Source organism: Doryrhamphus excisus, linkage group LG18, assembly GCF_037039965.1.
Source record: "Doryrhamphus excisus strain RoL-2023G ecotype Guam linkage group LG18, RoL_Dexc_Guam_v1.1, whole genome shotgun sequence".
Classification (NCBI taxonomy): Eukaryota; Metazoa; Chordata; class Actinopteri; order Syngnathiformes; family Syngnathidae; genus Doryrhamphus; species Doryrhamphus excisus.
In genome coordinates, this window is record NC_136374.1 from 17907287 (window position 1) to 17928351 (window position 21065).

General features: G+C 44.6%; 1 protein-coding gene across 2 annotated transcripts in view; it reads left to right on the forward strand.

Annotated features, from left to right (window-relative positions):
• Nucleotides 1-21065, forward strand: part of plxna1b (plexin A1b) — a 153376-nt gene that overhangs the window by 71705 nt on the left and 60606 nt on the right. For both annotated transcript variants that reach the window (XM_058055833.2, XM_058055834.2), the window contains exons 5-9: nucleotides 6460-6560; nucleotides 8738-8861; nucleotides 10805-10958; nucleotides 11650-11749; nucleotides 17657-17771. In XM_058055833.2, the coding sequence (XP_057911816.2) occupies nucleotides 6460-6560; nucleotides 8738-8861; nucleotides 10805-10958; nucleotides 11650-11749; nucleotides 17657-17771 (594 nt within the window). The remainder of the gene's footprint in view (nucleotides 1-6459; nucleotides 6561-8737; nucleotides 8862-10804; nucleotides 10959-11649; nucleotides 11750-17656; nucleotides 17772-21065) is intronic.

Sequence of the window (21065 nt, forward strand, 5' to 3'; positions counted from 1 at the left end):
GACTAATATTATTTAACAGCAGACTGGCGGCAAAATGAAAGGAGGAATGGGAGCCTGGTGTGAAATACTCTATCTATCTATAATCTATAATCTCTATCTATCTCAGGTCTTCTGTCATTCATATCCATTTCTCTTTCAACGTTTCAATGACAAATCGGTGAATCGGCTCATCTTTCGTTGACTCTGCATGCTCAGAATCCCGACTCAGGTACTAGAAATAGTACTTCATAGTACCTGCTTTACCAATGGAAAAACATCAAGTAGAGCTGTTTCAAACGGTGGAAAAGGAATGCAGAAGGGAAACATTTACTCAACATCGAAAACACAAACCATAGTCAAGGGGTCTAAGAGTGAAAGAGTACTTTCCAATGGTCGTGTAGACCGTTGTAGACCGTGTTCAATCTCCTTCATAGTCGGATGATAAGGAATATGTTTTAACAAGGTTACAAAAACGCTACAGTCTAATAGCACCAGGCCGAGCCATGATGAGAGGGGTGAAATATGCCTGAGTCACTTTCAATTTCTCGTGTCAAATCTCATAAATTGATCTTGAAAATCCAAGGGAAATTTGAATTTTGAGTGTTTAGACAAGAGAGAAATGTTAATGCCTGCCTGAGAAAAGTGTATAAAGTGTATATGGTCAGGTGGTAGATGGTGATCTCCCAACCTGAAGAAAAGCGCCATATAAGTGAAAGTCCATTATCACACCAAAATCTAGCTGTTTAGAGTCGAACCTTCTGATTCAGCCTTGCGTCTTCAAAGAATAGCGGCGTTCCTTTGTGTGTTGGCGACCCGTGTACGCGGCGGTGGGCTGCTTGGCACCGCTAATGGAAACGCCAGCTGTGTGGCTCCTCACTCCTCACAAAGTCCATTTACTAAAGTGACAGAGTCATTTACCAGGCAGCCGGTCTCTCCCATCCTCACTTAATTAGAAGACCTCCAGACTCCTCTACCTTAGCCGCCACATTTACCTCACTCTGTCACCGTTGTCTCGTTTCCACTTCTTTCTTTTCGGGGGCTCCTTCAATCTCTGTCTACAGCCTCGTCTTGGGTTGCTGTTATGGTCCTTTCACTTTATTCTTCCATATCGTCTACGACCCGGATATAGTAAGGGTGGGGGAGTATCGCGACCTGGTGACTGAGATTATTTATAGATCATTGGAATGGCCGTGCTATCGAGGGTGGCAATAATAAAAAGTGATGAGAATCCAAATATTGTGTTTCAATGTTGACATTGTTGACATTTGCTTGCGCCAACGTTTGATACCCCAATGCACTTCTGGTATCCAACTGGTATCCAACTGGTATTCAACTGGTATTCAACTGGTATTCAACTGGTATCCAACTGGTATCCAACTGGTATCCAACTGGTATCCAACTGGTACCGTTGAGCAATTTAGAAATAAAAACTATTGAAATACCAAAAAAATGACCAGATTGAAATGTGATCATTTGTCATTCAGGAAGAAATAAAAATCATGGGGCACTCGGGCACTTGATCATTTTGCCTGCGTAAATACGATATATTGCCATGAGAATGTGCATCTGTCCACGTACACAACTCCTCCCACTTCTGTGATTCCCGTTGCTGCAGTTCATTTCCCTTTGAGCATCAAACCAAGTTTCTGAAATTGTGTTTACCTTAAAGGGTTCCTTGAATTGACTGGTATACCGTATTGTCTGATGTTGCTGTGGTGTGTACATGCTTCTGCAGTTTATTTCAATAATTGATAACTAGTTGTCGGATTTCACATTATTACTGTATCGTTCCCCTCTGAAGTAAAAGCAATCACAGCCAATGGTTTGTGTTCTAGAAGCAAAAGGTTTCCAATTGAGCATCTTCCTGTCCTGTTCTATAATGAGAATCCATGAATGTAAATAACTGGGCACCTACTGCCAGTACTTCTTGCTGAGTACTCCCTGGCAACGTGCTGGTGATGTTGTCAGTGTTAGTAAAAGTAATCCTTCCATCTGCAGGTTGTCATGGCGATGTTTACTATTTACCAAAGTCTTTTTTGTTTTTAATGTCAAGCAAGTTTGGGAAAAGTTGTGCTAATCCATAAAGAAGCTGCACCACCCCCCAACCCCCACCCCCCCATTTCCCACCTTAAGCTGTTAGCTTTTGAATGTACTGTATAAAAAGTAGCCCCAACAAGGCGAGGCCTTTTATGTGTTTGGGTTTAATAACCAATGAAAAGCTGCGTTAAAAGCTTTACGCACCCTTTGGGTTGGGGGGGGGGGGCGTCACAAAGCCTGTTAGCTGGACTTTTAGAGGCAGGTGATGGCACACTGTAAAAACAGATTGGAGAGGAAAGGTGGAAAGTTTACAGCCAAAAGGAAATGTCAAGACACTTCAGCATGACCAGGCGGGAACAGGAGGGGACCCAGAAAGGGGGACCTGACTTACAGTGCAGACGCCGCCGTAAATAAAAGGACATGGCAAGAGAGAAGAGCATCCGGTCTTGGTTTATGAGCTTATTTCAAGGAGTAATGCCGTGCGCTGTTTGGAATGGGCTTTCATTAAAAAGCGAGATGGTAAGAGGGACTGTATGTCACCCGGGGACCTCACGCAGTACATTACCACGACATACGTACGTAGATGCAGATCATCTGGATCACATACAAGTACCAGCACCTTTTTGCAGATGCGTAGTTCCCATCAGGCTAGTTAAGCATCATAGCCTTCTACTGCATCAACATCCCCCCATCCCCCCCCCCCCCACACTGAATAAAGTGCATAGTGTCATCACTTCTTTAGACGCACGGACAATTGTGCACAATAGGCCATATCTATCATCACGCAGGGTAATGATAAGGTTATGCAAGCTCGCCGAGGGCGCCTACTGTAAGCATGATTTATGTGAGCCATTGTCTTTAATCAGCATCATAATGATATATGAAGAAGAAGATGGGTATTGCTTGACGTCTGGGGTGATGTGTGGAAAAGCAGCTCCTTCTCTCCATTTTCTCCCCAGCTGTAGCCCCATCTTCCCCTCATCTATCCGCCCATTATCTCCTTATTCTTTCGCACCGCTTTTCTCCTCCCCGACTCTCAGCTCTCCTTTCAAATGGAATGTGGCCTCACACTCGCTCTGACAATGACACATAGCGAGCTTCTGCTACCGTATCCCATCTACTGAGCACAATGTCCTCCCAGATTCCCCCTGTGTATGTCTTCCATTACGTCTCCATTCATCCGGCCGGCCTCCCCGCCCTCGTTTGCTATCTTCTGTACCTGATGCCAGGTCGTATCATGTCATCAGCTTTCTCTCTTTGGCACCTTTGTATTTCTCTTTGCCTTCCCTTGCACCATATTATTCCTTATTATCCACCATATTATTCCTTATTATCCACCATATTATTCCTTATTATGCACCATATGATTCCTTGAAGATCATTGGAGTCTGGCCTCTATGGAACTTTGGAGCACAGAAATGACTTCCATTGTGTCACATCTGTCCTACATATCTGTTGTACTTAAGAGCTCACGGGGGGGGGGGGCTCTTGGCCTCAAGTTTAATATTTCATTGCTCTGTTCTTTTGTCCTCCTGGGTTCTTTCCTGCAGCAATCTGGCTTTAACTCTTCATGCTATGTTTCTGTTCCGCGATACGGTTTCTTATATCCTCCACATACTATAATAGTACTTCATAACAAGACGCCCAACCCCTGCTTGGCCCCAAATACCATTCCGACCTGGTTCTCATTCCTACCATCCGCGTGAACCCACACCACCATAGTTAGCTTGGGTCTGCTGCTAGATTTAAAGTAGCCCGAGTGGCAACTTGGTACATGTGGAGATGCAGCTGATGAACACAATCAAGTAAGTCATCAACTCGGGAGCAGTCAGTGAGGAAAGGTTAATAATGGGCTTGACTTTGAATGACAGAACTTAGACGTCTTTCATACGTTGGTGGATGGCGGTCGACGTGAAGACCAGTCGACTTTGCATTCATTCATTCATTCATTTTCTACCGCTTCTCCTCACCTATCCTAACTTCACCTATCCTAACCTCACCTACCCTAACCTCACCTATCCTAACCTCACCTATCCTAACCTCACCTATCCTATCCTCACCTATCCTATCCTCACCTATCCTATCCTCACCTATCCTAACCTCACCTATCCTAACCTCACCTATCCTATCCTCACCTATCCTATCCTCACCTATCCTATCCTCACCTATCCTATCCTCACCTATCCTATCCTCACCTATCCTATCCTCACCTATCCTATCCTCACCTATCCTATCCTCACCTATCCTAACCTCACCTATCCTAACCTCACCTATTCTAACCTCACCTATCCTAACCTCACCTATCCTAACCTCACCTATCCTAACCTCACCTATCCTAACCTCACCTATTCTAACCTCACCTATCCTAACCTCACCTATCCTAACCTCACCTATTCTAACCTCACCTATCCTAACCTCACCTATCCTATCCTCACCTATCCTATCCTCACCTACCCTATCCTCACCTACCCTATCCTCACCTATCCTATCCTCACCTACCCTATCCTCACCTATCCTAACCTCACCTATCCTAACCTCACCTATCCTAACCTCACCTATTCTAACCTCACCTATCCTAACCTCACCTATCCTATCCTCACCTATCCTATCCTCACCTATTCTAACCTCACCTATCCTAACCTCACCTATCCTATCCTCACCTATCCTATCCTCACCTACCCTATCCTCACCTACCCTATCCTCACCTATCCTATCCTCACCTACCCTATCCTCACCTATCCTAACCTCACCTATCCTAACCTCACCTATCCTAACCTCACCTATTCTAACCTCACCTATCCTAACCTCACCTATCCTATCCTCACCTATCCTATCCTCACCTATCCTAACCTCACCTATCCTATCCTCACCTACCCTATCCTCACCTATCCTATCCTCACCTATCCTATCCTCACCTACCCTATCCTCACCTATCCTATCCTCACCTACCCTATCCTCACCTATCCTATCCTCACCTATCCTATCCTCACCTATCCTATCCTCACCTATCCTATCCTCACCTATCCTATCCTCACCTATCCTATCCTCACCTATCCTATCCTCACCTATCCTATCCTCACCTATCCTATCCTCACCTATCCTATCCTCACCTATCCTATCCTCACCTATCCTATCCTCACCTATCCTAACTTCACCTATCCTATCCTCACCTATCCTAACTTCACCTATCCTAACCTCACCTATCCTAACCTCACCTATCCTAACCTCACCTATCCTAACCTCACCTATCCTATCCTCACCTATCCTAACCTCACCTATCCTATCCTCACCTATCCTCTCGTTCACCTCGTCTTTGGTCCCAAATGCTGGTACTATATGTGGTGATATCTGATGACGTTATTGAGTACTAATGTGCATATTTCCTCATTCATGCTAGCAGACACATCAAGCAGTGACGTTTAAGACACTGTCAAGCGGTTGCTAGTCTTGTCATACCCGATGTACGTTCCTTCAATCGATGAATCTAAGGATTTATGGCTGATCCTTATCCATCCAGGAGGATGCAGCCCCATCCCTCACCTGTCAAAGCAGGCATCCGATCACGTCTGCTCATCATTCATAACCCTCGTATACAGACCGTGTGCTTTCACACAGGGAACTTCTCTTTTGGAATGTTGCTAAATGAGAAATCATTCAGGAAATGTAAATGTGAGGAATTGAATATTGTTGGAATACTACCGTATATCACCGTTGCTGCTCGCTCTGACAAAGTATTAGTAAATAAACTGCAGTAGGCTAAACTCCACCCTTTTAGAACAATGGATTCACGGGCACAGACCTTGTCTGCTTTGTCACACACTAGCAATGCGAGCATATGCTAGCAATATTTCTGTCAAATACCTGGAAATACGTAGCACTACTTCCACATCTCTTGGGGGGGGCATGTTGTAAAACATCTCTTATCACCTCTAAGTGGACTGGAGGACCAACTCGACAACATCTGGAGCCTCTCAGCAAGCCCACACCCACAGTGGGCCTCTCAATGAGTGACGCAACACAAACACACCGTCTTGGTCGCACAGGACCTTGTTACGCCGACTTTGTTCAAACACTTCACTCACGCACACACACACACACACACACACACACACACACACACACACACTCGCTCACACTGACGTCTGCTTCTGTGCCGCCCATTTCTTTACTTTTGAGGTCACCTGTCAATCCAACCACTGTTGCTATGACCACCTGTCACGTATCCCAGCATGCAACGCAGGGCATCACCTGTGTTCGCTGGACTGCAGGCTGTCACACACCCACTGGAGCGTAATCCCTCAGCAGGACTTGATTCCTCTCAGGGGAATCCCACAAAGCAAACACATTGTGCCTTATTTTCTGCCCATTAGTCATCATCATGCACTTAAAATATCCAAATATCATTTCTCTAATCACATTCCTGCTCTATCTGTTTCCATCTAGGTGGTGAGAGTTCCAGTGGAGAGCTGTGAACAGTACACCACGTGTGGGGAGTGTTTGGGCTCCAGAGACCCTCACTGTGGTTGGTGTGTCCTTCACAATGTGTAAGTAGCACACGCATCAACCAGCGATAATTACTGTCTAAAAGGCCTTTTAGGTGGACGGGATTATGTCATACAGTGGGGAAACTCAACGGAACGTGTTATAGGGCGTTAGAGGTGGACTGGATTATACCACAGAGGGTTAGGGTTAGGGTTAGGGTTAGGGTCCTGACTAAACGTGTATCTGTTTACTATGGAAATGACACAGCAAAGTTGGTTATATCGGATGAGTTGAATCAGAACAACTGGACTTGGACCCGGATGAGACAGTGGAACATCTTAAAACAATCTGACCGTCCACTTGCTCTGATTAAACCCTAAAAAAAAAAAAAAAAAATTGTACTTAGCGTTTCTCCAAATATATGAATTAATAAGTCATTACGGTTGTGTAAAAATATGCATATTTAGCAAATGTTATGTATTTTTGGCCTAATTGAAGAATTTCCCAGCATAAAATTGCTAAATGAACTCGCATACAAAAATAAAAAATAAAAGTTGAGAAAATGCATTGAAAGACACATTGTGACATGTAGTATCTTTCACTGGTCACAAGGTGTCAGTAATGTTACATTGATGAGACCATAGCCGCCATGGAAAGACTATCAACCAAAAGTTTAAAAAATAGCATAACAAGAAGAAACTCTCCCAATGCTAGCATGCGAGTCTACATTATATCGGTATCTAGTACGAGTAGAAAGGTGACTATAGGGATGTTAATTTATGTGCAGAGGGCTCTAATGTTAAAAAAATAGATTTTATATGCTTTAACTATGAAAATATTCCAATTTTAAGAAGGAATCTTGAAATGAATGATGAACTACAATAAACGGGAGGTTACTGTACTTGAATATTTTTTTTCATCAACCTTAAATGAAAAATGTGATTTTATTGCTAATTATGCTTTATTTCAGTGATGTTTTTTCCTGAAATATGTCCCAACGACGTCTTGTGGCAAGTCTTGGAAAACGAGCCGCACACACCTTATATGGGTTCTAGTGAGTGTCAGGAACAATTGAACGTTGTTGGAAGGTGACAGGAAGTTAAAGCACATTGAGAAGACCCGAAGCATGGGTGTAATACCGTCTCTGGGCGTATTAATTAAACCTAGAAGACTTATCACCAAGCTGTCTTTCCTCCAGGCGCCACAATGACGCACGTGCCACCTCTCCATCATTAAAACCACAAAATCATGACCAGCCTGAACCGGCGATAAGCCGCCATTTGGCCGCATCTCCACGCCGCGTCACGAGCGTCGCTTGTTCATTTCCGAGCTGATTGTGTTGCCAAATCTGGCAAAGGCCCTGCAGACAAAAGGGGGAAATATTAATAGGCAAATTATTTATAAGCCTCGTTTCGGGCCTCTGGTGCCTTTAGCCATCTTATTAAGAGCCATGGTACTTTCAATCAGCAGTACGGTTGAGCCGGGGGTACACACACTTGCAGTAGTAAGTAGTAGTAGTAGTAGCAAAGCTCCATTATAGGAACATGTATGCTTGTACTGTGCGTGTCGTTGTGTGTTGGCCGTTGCCAAGGGAGATCCCGCAGCGCAAACGAGCGCCGCTGTAGACGAGCGCCGCTGTAGACGAGCTAAATGCGAGGACGGGCGGCTCGCAGAGGAACCAGTTAGCATGTTTTCCCGCCTCCCTCTTACTGTCAGTCCTTCACAGGATGCCACATCAGCACTTCGCCTGCGCCACTGGGACCAGTTGTTGTTAGCGCCGAGGTAAAGTGATAGCTAATGCATTATGAATAGCTAATAGTAAAAGTGCTGCGCCTCCATGCTTTTTTTGGCGTCATCAGCTGGCTTGTAATAAGCGGGGGAGGGGGGGATTGCTGACCCCTTTTGATATGTGGCCGGTTTGAATTGTGTCATTTTTACGGCTCGTGAAACTTTAATGGCGGCCTATATATCTCCTGAAACGTTTAAATTGGGTGGGACGATAACGTGAACAGATGAGGAACGATGCGGATGCACACCAGGCTAAGTGTTTCTAGCACAAACATTAAAGCCAGTAATGACGTTTAGGCCGACGCTAATGGTTGAGGCAAGCGATTACATCATTTGTCTTCTCTTATTGTTCCCATTTCCAGCGTGAAAGTCATTGTTGTGCATCTTTATCATTTTTTTAATGATTGTCCTGTAACACTCATCTCCATTTCCCTCTCCTTTGCTTCTGAAGGTGCTCACGAAAGGACCGCTGCGAACGGGCGGGAGAACCTCAGAGGTTTGCCACGGACCAGAGGCAGTGTGTGGAGCTCACGGTTCAGCCTAAAAATATTTCCGTCACCATGTCTGAAGTTCAGGTATGTTTTTTCATATCTGTCCTTATTGCAATGTTTTGGCTTTGGTTACATTTCCTGCATTCTCTGAAGGTACTGGACTTGTGTAGCAAGCATATCATCACTGCCCAATGACACTGGTGGGCTCCTATAGAGCAGCTACACACAATAACCCGCACACAAACCTTTTAGATTTTCCAGAATCTGCACCTATTCCAGCGGAAGTCCAGCCCTCTGTGACATCACAAAGGGGCACGCCTTTTGAAACCGAGCGTTTTGAGCCATCTCACTTCCAAATGCACAAAGCTCGTTCAACACGAGCATACAACATTACACAAACATTACATTGTATACAACATTTATGTCATAAAAGTGGCAAAAGCATAAGTAAACTTTGTGGATGTCTTTGTTCATTTGCATCTTGCTCTAGTCCACACCTTCCCATTCCTTTTATAACGGAGACAGCAGCACCGATGAGACAGAGAAAGGTCTGGGAATGAATACTAATGTTTATTTTCACTTCATCCTTTGTGAGATTGGCATAGAGTGCATCATTTGTTAACTTCTTTTAGAATGGGATGGTTTTTAGGATCAACCATCTTAGCCGTTTAGGACTCGTTTAAGAGTTGCATATTAAAGTTCACTTCAGTTTGCTGTGTTGTCAGGGCGATGATTGCTGTGTCAGCTCCATGAATAGGGTGACGACATAAAAAACCACCAGTGAGGAAAATACAGTAAACAAAGGATGACATTGGAAGACATCCATTTTGTCTTCCTCGTAATTGACATGTGGCTGTTTATTCCAAGACAAGCTTTGTTCTTTTCGTTCTGCTCATTCAACTGCCATTGTTTTATTGAATTAAGGATTATTTGTAAACCTTTTGGTCTAGATCCATCTTTTAGGTGCCAACGTGACTGGTACACTTAAGCAAAGGCCACATAGACCAACCTGGTACACCTAAACACAGGCCACGTTAGACCAACCTGGTACACCTAAACACAGGCCACATAGACCAACCTGGTACACCTAAACACAGGCCACGTTAGACCAACCTGGTACACCTAAACACAGGCCACGTTAGACCAACCTGGTACACCTAAACACAGGCCACGTTAGACCAACCTGGTACACCTAAACACAGGCCACATAGACCAACCTGGTACACCTAAACACAGGCCACATAGACCAACCTGGTACACCTAAGCAAAGGCCACATAGACCAACCTGGTACACCTAAACACAGGCCACATAGACCAACCTGGTACACCTAAACACAGGCCACATAGACCAACCTGGTACACCTAAACACAGGCCACGTTAGACCAACCTGGTACACCTAAACACAGGCCACGTTAGACCAACCTGGTACACCTAAACACAGGCCACATAGACCAACCTGGTACACCTAAGCAAAGGCCACATAGACCAACCTGGTACACTTAAACACAGGCCACGTTAGACCAACCTGGTACACCTAAACACAGGCCACATAGACCAACCTGGTACACCTAAACACAGGCCACGTTAGACCAACCTGGTACACCTAAACACAGGACACATAGACCAACCTGGTACACCTAAACACAGGACACATAGACCAACCTGGTACACCTAAACACAGGCCGCATAGACCAACCATTCACATGCATGTTTCATATCCGTTCAGGCCGAGGTTAGCGATCACCCAAGGGTGGGCCCGCCAAATATACTGTCGAGTCTGGCCCGGCCAGCCAATTTAGTGCTAACCACATACACATTGGCATTAACCTTGCCATCACTCTAATAGCTGCGCACGCAAGTGTTGGCCTTTCTTATTTCTGGCTCCGTCACCCACCCGCACGTAGCCAGACTCCACTTACGCTCCCGCCCCCAGCACCCATTAACCTCATGTCATATCTCATAACAATCCGTGTATAGCGTGTCCTTCCATTGATCTTGTACTGATTGCCTCTCCTTCTCTCCGTAGCTGGTCCTTCAGGCTCGGAATGTTCCTGATTTGGTAGCGGGGGTCAACTGCTCCTTCGAGGACTACGTGGAAACCGAGGGCATCATCCAAGGCGGATACATTTACTGCCTGTCTCCCTCTGCCCGTGATGTCATCCCCATCACACGGAACAAAGGTAGGACGCGATCAGCAGCGCCATCCAGTCGTTTCGGGGCGCCGTCAATCATAGACTGCACCGTTAATTCATCGACTGACGTCTCCGAAGGAAGGGGTCTGGTCTTTTCTTGCCGTGCAATTTGAGAAGCTTGCTGCTGAGCAACCACCAGAAAAGACTTAGCTTGGTGTGACCGGAACCAGAACAGCCTGCCACCACCGACGATGCCTGCCTCGTTCATGTCAATGTTAGCAGTTAGCATTTCCACTGACAACAGCAGCGTTATTGGAGGCCCATTATCAAACTTATGCACTGTTGTCACTTCCACTTTTAGATGTTTTCATCCTGCTTTTGTCTCTAACTTCTTTTCAAAGGCGGGAATGAGTGTGATTGTTGCTATATTTAGAAATGTTTAAGGTTTGATGTCAAGGGAGGTTTTTTTGCAGCAGAAATGATAAAAACAAGTTTTGTAGTCAAAGCACCAAAGACTCGTCAAATCCGCTTCAGGTTTTCTCCAAAGCGACACTTCTGTAACGTTGACTGCAGCCGTTGTGATTCGGTTATTCTGGCTTTAACGACATTAATGACATACCTCTGATGGGGCCCCTGACGGCGCCCCCCGGTGTTAAGGCCGTCTAAGTGCTTGATGATTGAAATTTGGAATTGCTAAATAGACATTTCAGCAGCGAGTTGGTGTTCTGCTTCCATTCAGGCGACAAGCGGGTGGTGAAGCTTCATCTGAAGTCCAAGGAGACGGGAAGGAAGTTCGCCAGTGTGGACTTTGTCTTCTACAACTGCAGCGTCCACCATTCGTAAGTTGCTCCAATTTGTTAAACCAGCATGTGTTTAATAATGATGACCTCATTAGGTGTCATGTGACTCCCCAAGGAAGCACACGCAATAAACACCCATCTCCTTTTTACATCCACGTGGGGGGTCACATGGCTTTTAAAGAGGGAAATCGAACATGATGTAGATATGTAATGATTGCAATACGAGATGGTAATTCTAGTCTTCTATGACACACTAATACACATAATACTACTACATTAGGAATGAATTACAGGATGATCTGTGATCACGTCTAACCTGGGCTTCTGTCATGAAGCTGGGCTCCTCCATCTGGTGTTTATTTACACAAAACAGACGGAGCCAAGTGTTGGGTCTCCTCAACTTTAGGAAGCACGCTTGCATCTCTGCCTCGGTGTTCAGGCCCGTGTCTGATGCCGGGGGAAGACAATCCAGCAGCTCTTCCACTCTGACCCCGACCACCCCCCCTTCGAACCCGACCCTCTCCTCTGTCCATCCATGGCTGATCCGTGGAGGCTAAAACGTCTGGTGGGGTATTAGCCTCGGGGCAGCAGATGGCACGTAGCCCTCCAGGGTGGGGGGGCGGGGGGGCTCCATTGTAGCGTGGCTTTGGATGTTAGATGAACCTCCTTGGAGGACCGTGCATAAACACTCCACTACGTTGACATGAGCATGCACAGCCACACCTCTCTGCTCGGTCACTTATTGCCCATTTAAGTCTGACTGTCTCGGACACCTAATCTGTGGCTGTGACCTTTGACCCGGCTCCTCCGCTTGCCTCCCGCAATACCAAATCCCCCGCCGCCGCAGCAATGATTAGCCAGCTGGTTAAGGGCGTGGTGCTTTACAATGTCTAATCGTGCTTAATTCATCTCCCAGAAGGACACGCTGATATTTGCTTTAATACCCGGGGTGGCGAGCTAGCCAGCAGCTAACGTGTGTGCCTTTTAATACCCGGGGTGGCGAGCTAGCCAGCAGCTAACGTGTGTGCCTTTTAATACCCGGGGTGGCGAGCTAGCCAGCAGCTAACGTGTGTGCCTTTTAATACCCGGGGTGGCGAGCTAGCCAGCAGCTAACGTGTGTGCCTTTTAATACCCGGGGTGGCGAGCTAGCCAGCAGCTAACGTGTGTGCCTTTTAATACCCGGGGTGGCGAGCTAGCCAGCAGCTAACGTGTGTGCCTTTTAATACCCGGGGTGGCTAGCTAGCCAGCAGCTAACGTGTGTGCCTTTTAATACCCGGGGTGGCGAGCTAGCCAGCAGCTAACGTGTGTGCCTTTTAATACCCGGGGTGGCGAGCTAGCCAGCAGCTAACGTTTATGTTCTCACAAAAACACTCAATTAAAAGGGAAGGTGTCGCAAAGAGCCATCATGGATTCATTGCAACATGAAATCACGTTCAACTTTACGGCGTTCCTCCTCAAACAAGAAGCCACACGGACAAGAGTCCCCGTTTGATGGCATTACCCCAATGAGCTGATTAAATCTACTCCCCGGAACGTCTAATGCGGATATGGACACCTTTAATTAAGTTACAGATATGGCATGCTGCATCTTCGCCACTGACTTTTACGGCCATGCGGAGATAAGAATCCCATTTGAAGCTGGCACCGTGTCGCATAGCCCCCCCCCCCTTCCGCCCTCCCCCGGCCATAAGGTAATGTTGTGTAATGACGTCAGGTAAGACTTCCCATTCCCAATACAGCCAAGTTCTCCCTGAAATAATCCAAAACATTATTTTTTCATGACAGGGATTTTTATAGTTGGTGCATAACGCTGAAATTATATTCCTTAATAATTTATACTCACATGCTGCCGCACAACCTCCCATCACCAAAAGCACACACCCCTCCCGCTTATTTACACAACTGATTATGTTGTAACCCTTGCCTTTTCAAAAATGCCATAAATTTGCATATTGCTATTAATCTAATTAGAATTCCCACTGTTTCAGTTTAAGGGGTTGCTGAGATTGAAATAGAAAATCACCCACGGCCATGATTGCCCCGTAATTAAATATTTCCATAAGCTTTTTCTCATTTCTCCGTGCTCCGTTTTAGTTTGTTGGGTGTTGGAAGGATTGAAGTACAGGTTACTTCTGCGTTTCATAAAGGTACAAAAATGTTTATATTTATCGTTTGAAGAGTAAAACCTAGTGGTTGTTTTTAATTGCTTACAATTAGGGAAGTTTAGTTTGTTTTTTCTAATATTATTTTATGCAGTCATCCCTCAGCACTTTCCACTTTGAATTCCACGGCTTCACTGACTATGACTATGGTGTATTATATGCCAAAAATATGCATTTTCAATGCATTTTCAAGTGTAAAAATGGAATAATGAACTGAAATAAGACTCATTCAAATACATTGATCAGTACATTATATACATTCATGTTTGGTGAGACTAGAATTATGTCATAACGCTGCAATAATCCCTAATAAAAACACACACTACTATTGCAGCCGTTGGCCACGCAGAGCTGAAACTCAAATCTACTTCACGGGTATTCACTTATCACGATTGGGACTGGAACCAGTGAACTGTGATAAGCGAGGGATTCCAAATTACTGTTATGGCAGAAAACGCTCCTCTCCACCTTCCATGCCTGTGGAGTATTAAAGGAAGTAGTATTAACGTAATATAAAGTATTAAAGGAATAATGCCGAGTGGATGTAGGCTTAGCTTACCATGTTAGCCTTCTTAGACCGATGTTGGGCACGACTGAATCAACAGCAGCATGACTAATTAACAAAATGAATGATTACGTTTCTGAATTGTTGTGGCCATCCTTAAAGTTGTACGCTATAGTAATATATAATAATACATAATAATACATATAAATGCCCGAAATGACATTTGTGTATAGTGTTGAAACAAATCCAAATGTCCACCATCCATTCATTTATCCTTTTCCACACAAAGGGATCCTGTCATTGGGGGGGGGGGCAGCTGTAAATGATGAAACTCCATGCTTTTGAAATGAATACTAGCCAATAAACAAGCGATTTTGGCGAGAGTGCTGATGTTAATTATACCTCGCGAGGTCGGTCGGTTTGTATGTAACACTCCAAACTGACCAAGGGTGCAGGAATGATTAGGAACTCGCAGCTTTTCTTATTCCATGCCTGGAATAATGCATCCACTGGAGAGGCAGTGTTGCCAAATTAGCATCTGAATAGGAATTAGCATTACGGGCATGGAGCCTTTCTGCTGCTTTGGAAATCCTCTGAGTAATAATAGCCGGTGGCCATTGAAGGGTAAAGAAAATAAGGCGACGCTCGGGGGTCAGAAAGAATGAACCATAAATATTTCCTAACGTGTTTTAGGACGCGTTTGCACCCGAGGTGAAAGACGGCTTTTTCCATCCTGAGACGGGGGACCCCGGTCACTTGAAGGGACTAAAGAGGGAACAGCGGGGGGGTTGTCAAACAAGACGGACTGCTGGCCTTGGGTGGCACCCATAATGACACGTCTCCTATTTCAAAGAGCACAATCATAAAAGTCAGACAAAGTTGGCATTGGCGACCTGCTGACATTTTGCTCGTTATTTCAGTGGCTTCTACATTTACAAGGTTGATATGACCTGAATCAAAGATGAAAGTCCAATATTGTTTGGACGTTGTGACAGATGTGGACGAGCGTGTGTTGTTTCCTGGTTACCTGCTGCGTTACGTTGCTGATCTGGAGAATTTCAATGAGCCCTGATCTATTGTTGGGGCCGAACCAAAAGAAAAGCGGGGGGCTCGGTAGCCGCGTATACACGGACCCAAATATTCCAACTGCAAACGGAAAGAATGGAACCTTTGTATCCACCTCATTCCCAAAGAAAAGAAACTCGTCATGTAAACGTGGCTGATGGTACTCATCCAAGTTGGCCATTAGCATCACAACGTTTGTATTGTTTTGATTAGGGTAGGAATTGATCGACCATGGAGAGAATGAACGATTAATTATCCAGCCATCCTTCCGTCCACGATCCATCCGTCTATGAGCTCCTCTGCAGCAAGTATCAACAGCGCTATTTGCAGCCTTCCTCTGATTGCTGCAAAACGCAGTCAAATAATCCACGCCAAACATCGATTGATGAATTATTATGCCCGTGCAGAGTTTTATATATTTATAACAAAACAATGACTTTCTGTACGTACTATTTTTTGTTCTCTCTTGTAGTCTAAGGACTTTATGCTAAGCTAACTTAGCATGGCCCACTCATTTCCCTCCATGAGTTGGTAACATAGCTAAATGTCCTATTGGCCGTGGTCTGGTATTAAGAAGCCTGTTGTTTCCTGAGCCGCTCATCCCTCATTGTAATCGGACAGCTTCTCTCAGCACAATGCTAAATTGCTCAATTAAAGCGGCAGTGGGATTGAATTAAGCCCGGCTTTTGATCTCGCTCTAAAGGAGGGGTCCGGCCTGGAAACCATCGCTTAAAGTGTGCACCTCACAAACCAGCGGCCCTAATTGGTCCAAATGAATTCGTGTCAGAGTTTGACGGATTTGTATACGGGCTCCATCTACGAGCTGGAGAGTTCAAGCCCTCATCTTTCATGCGTATAAGTGGAAGGGGTTCAAACATGGCGGAGAGCTGCCAGCTGCTCTCGGCGTTCCATGCGTACGCCTGGCAGTGGCGCTCCGATCCCCATCAGCAGGCAGGTTAAATATGTGTGTGGCTTTATTGAATGCACACTTTGTATTAAATGCTGTATTTTATTACATTTGCAAGAACCCGTGTGCTCACTTAGTTTCTGGAATGCAAAATAAATCACACCGAAAGCGTTTAGAAAGAGCGCTTTGCAGACAAAAGGCTTTCTGGAGCTGGGTAATAAAATGAAGCAGTCATATTGCAGCCTCATAGCGCTTACATTAGACGGGTGGCTTTGCATGGAAATGAGATTGTATATCGCACAAGGCGTCTCGGGGGCACAGAAAGCCCAGTAACCTGAAGCTGTGTTGAACGGTGTACTTGAAGCTGTCACGCTCTGCTCTCAGTGTCCCCTCGCATGTGAACAGCAACGTCCAGGCCACAGCCCCTCCCTCTCCCAGCAGCCCCCCTCCGTGTTTTCCTCTCCCACGATACCTGGCGTCTCCACGTCTATCAGGGAAAGCCACCTGCTTTTGATCTCCGCTCCGTTTCCTCCTCTTTCTCCCGTCATGTTCTTTCAGCCGTCTCTCTGCACCTCACCTCTGCCTGGAGGAGAAGGTGAGCTAAAAATGATAGAAGCATTGTAGCACTATAGCATTATAGCGCTATAGCGCCATGAATGAAAGGAGGCTTTAGACAAACAATACCGGGCAATACAGGGCTTTCAAAACGGCCAAATGAAAGGGCTGCAGAGAAGCATGAAGAACCAGCGGTGGAATGGATGCAGAGAAGCGGACAACAGAGTGGACGTGTGAACATCAGCCAGCAGTTAGAGAGCCGGGAATGATAAATGGGGGCCACGGTGGGATGGAGATGATGGACAGGATGGAAGCGGAAGGAGGTGAAAGGTGCGGAGGAGGATTTCAGACATGGTTGGACAAAGTTCATGTTTGACAGTGACTGATGAAATGATATCAGGACATTCAAGGGTCTGGAAAAATAGTCACCTCCGTTCCTTAAATGCCACTGATATTCCCAACTAAACATTTGGATTACTTATCATACATATTATACGTACATTATTTCTGAAGTACGGTTGAATACAGTCATTAAATACACATTATTCTTTCACCTTCATAAAAATAACCAAGTGGCAAAGGATCAATCTCACATCTCATTTTCTCAGTAGGAAATTTCCTGAATCGAATTTGAAGATTTCAGGGGCATTGCCCCAAATATGCTAAATGAATGTTTTGCCTTCTCGTTCTGGCATGAAGCAAACAAGATGTCTAACGATGGATCCATCCTCCCTCCTCTGTTTCTCTACCAGCTGCCTCTCCTGCGTCAACGGCTCGTTCCCGTGCTACTGGTGCAAGTATCGCCACATGTGTACCCAGAACGCCAACGACTGCTCCTTCCAAGAGGGCCGCGTTAACATTTCAGAGGTAAGGTTTGGCTTCGTGTACGGAGGACTTGAGGAGCTTTTCATTCATTCATTCATTCATTCATTCATTCATTCATCCATTTATTCAGCTGTTCATTCATTCAATCATTCATTCATCTATCCATTCATTCATTCACCCATTTATTCATTTATCCATTCATCTATTCATTCATTCATTCATTCATCCATTTATTCATTCATTCATTCATCTGTTCATTCATTCATTCATTCATCCATTTATTCATTCATTCATTCATCTGTTCATTCATTCATTCATCTGTTCATTCATTCATCTGTTCATCCATTCATTCATTCATTTATTCATTCATCCATTTATTCAGCTGTTCATTCATTCAATCATTCATTCATCTATCCATTCATTCACCCATTTATCCATTCATCTATTCATTCATTCATTCATTCATTCATTCATTCATTTATTCAGCTGTTCATTCATTCAATCATTCATTCATCTATCCATTCATTCATTCACCCATTTATTCATTTATCCATTCATCTATTCATTCATTCATTCATTCATTCATCTATTCATCCATTTATTCATTCATTCATTCATCTGTTCATTCATTCATCTGTTCATCCATTCATTAATTCATTTATTCATTCATCCATTTATTCAGCTGTTCATTCATTCAATCATTCATTCATCTATCCATTCATTCATTCACCCATTTATCCATTCATCTATTCATTCATTCATTCATTCATTCATCTATTCATCCATTCATTCATTCATCTATTCATCCATTTATTCCTTCATCCATTTATTCCTTCATTCATCTGTTCATTCATTCATCTGTTCATTCATTCATCCATCCATCCATCCATCCATCCATCCATTCATTCATCCATCTATGCATTCATTCATCCGTTCATTGATTCATTCATCCATCTATGCATTCATTCAATCATTAATTTTCTATCGCTTATCCTCACGAGGGTGGCAGGGGTGCTGGAGCCTATCCCAGCTGTCTTGGGGAGAGGCGGGTTCCACCCTGGACTGGTGGCCAGCCAATCCCAGGGCACATATAGACAAACAACTCCTAGCTGTGTGGCCTGCACGCTAACCACTCCTCCACCGTGCAGTTAATGATCTGTTCCCGCTAGTTAATTTTAAATATGGGTATAATTTTAAATATGGGTATAATTTTAAATATGAGTATAATTTTAAATATGGGTATAATTTTAAATATGGGTATAATTTTAAATATGGGTATAATTTTAAATATGGGTATAATTTTAAATATGGGTATAATTTTAAATATGGGTATAATTTTAAATATGGGTATAATTTTAAATATGGGTATAATTTTAAATATGAGTATATCAGCACAAATAGTTTTCCCAGGCACGCAGTCATACTTTAGGCCTTGTTTTTCTGTCATGTAGTTTGTGTACATCACTCTACTACAGTGTGTACTATCTGCAGTAGCTGTAACACAGCAGCTTGTATACCATGCAGTAGTAAATACCATGCAGTAATAATTCAGTTGCAGCCCATAAAGCCATAAGCAGGCTGGAGATAAATGAACGTCCATGAAAATACTGCAATGCTTTACATAAGCAAATGCTTCATTAGCATTAAAGCTAATACCAGTCGTGCTGAATGGCTGCTTGGGTAGGCGACACGGAAAGCAAAACGAAAGTGAAACAAGCGCTGACCTGCACTGCAGACACTGTGCCCAATATAGACATAGAAATAATGCATCCAAATTCATATGTTCTCCATCAACGTGTGGATGTAAATACATCTTCTCCTGACTGACAGCCTGCCGTCACCTTATCTGATGGCCGCTATCTCCTCATGTTTGTGGTCTGACTCCGCCCGTTATCTCCATCCTGATTATAGCCTCCCTTGTTGGCCGGCATCTTACGCTGGCCTTTTATTAATTGGTCAACCTTTATCCAATTACTTCCCTTTATCTCCTTCCTCGAGTCAAGGCTGCGTCGGATGTCTCACACACGAGGAAGCTCGAGCCGAGCCTCAGCCGTTATCCCAAACGCCACGCAGGCCAGGCCTTCATGCCTCATGGAGCCGACGCTAGCCGATTAGTGCACCCATCTGCAAGATGTGAGGGGAGCGTTGGCTGGCGCGCTCGAAGCTCAGAGAGGCCAGAGGGGCAAAGGCTGGATAAACAGGAAGGGCCTGCAGTGATGATGGAGAAAGGGAGGAAGCGGGATTGGACGGCCTGGAAACGTACAAACTGGGTTGTTGGTGCGTGCCAAGATGAAAGTGTATGCTCAGTATTTCCCGGTGTTGCCCCTGGGGGGCATTTATTTACTCAAGTACAGAGAGGACCGGGCATCTGTTGGGTTAATGCACTCCTGATGGAAACGTTAAGAGCATCTTGCAGCATTTGGCTCTTAAGGAGGCTCCATGTGGAGCTTAAAATGTCATTTCCTGTCAGTATTCGTACTGTCGTGATCTCTTGTCATGCGCTTGTCATCGCATCTTCCTATAGCAACGTTTAATCAACATTTGCTTTTTTTATTTCCCATGTCTTTGTTTTAGTGCTCCCTGTGTGTTACCATGACAACCTAAACTTTCCCCCCTGCTGCTTATCATGAATTCTTGCACGGCACGCCTTCATCTCATCCATAGGCTTTTATTGAATGAATGGTGTAAGTAAAAGTAACGGTACTACGAGAAACGCAGGAAAAACCAGCCTCATTTTGAAGAAATACTGCAGCAAGAGAAGGAAGAAGGAGGGAGCAGCAAAGTGAAGAGAAAATGAATATAATGAGTTGCATTTTCAAATCAAATCTGCATGAATCAACAATGCCCCTGATGACACAACAAGATGATTTAGAAAATTGGGAAACAACCAGGTGGAAAATTACAGGGGAAACGCTTTGCTCTGAAAAGGAGACAAAGATAGGAGAGTCAGGTCTCCTTGCTCTTATGCGCTTCATATTTTCTCTTATCGTTCCGCTTCTTTCTCCTTCACCTCCTCTTCCTCTTTTCCTCTGTTCCTCTGTTCTTCCCTCCACTGGGATGGAATGCCGCAGCCTTGAGGAATGCCAGGCTCACTAGGAAGTATTGGAGCTTAGCTCCGTTAAGACACGTGGGGCTGTTTGTTTGTCTGCAGCAACAGTCAACGAGGCATTGGCAACTTTTGCTTCATCCATTTTAGCTGTGGCATGCTAGCATAGCGTTCTGACATCCCTTGTGCTTCAGTGGTTTGCGTGCAGCAGCATTTAGAAAGACTCTGCTGCCATGCCATTAATGGTCTGGTATTGCTTTTATTCTACCAGTCATTTCAGGAGTGTTCAA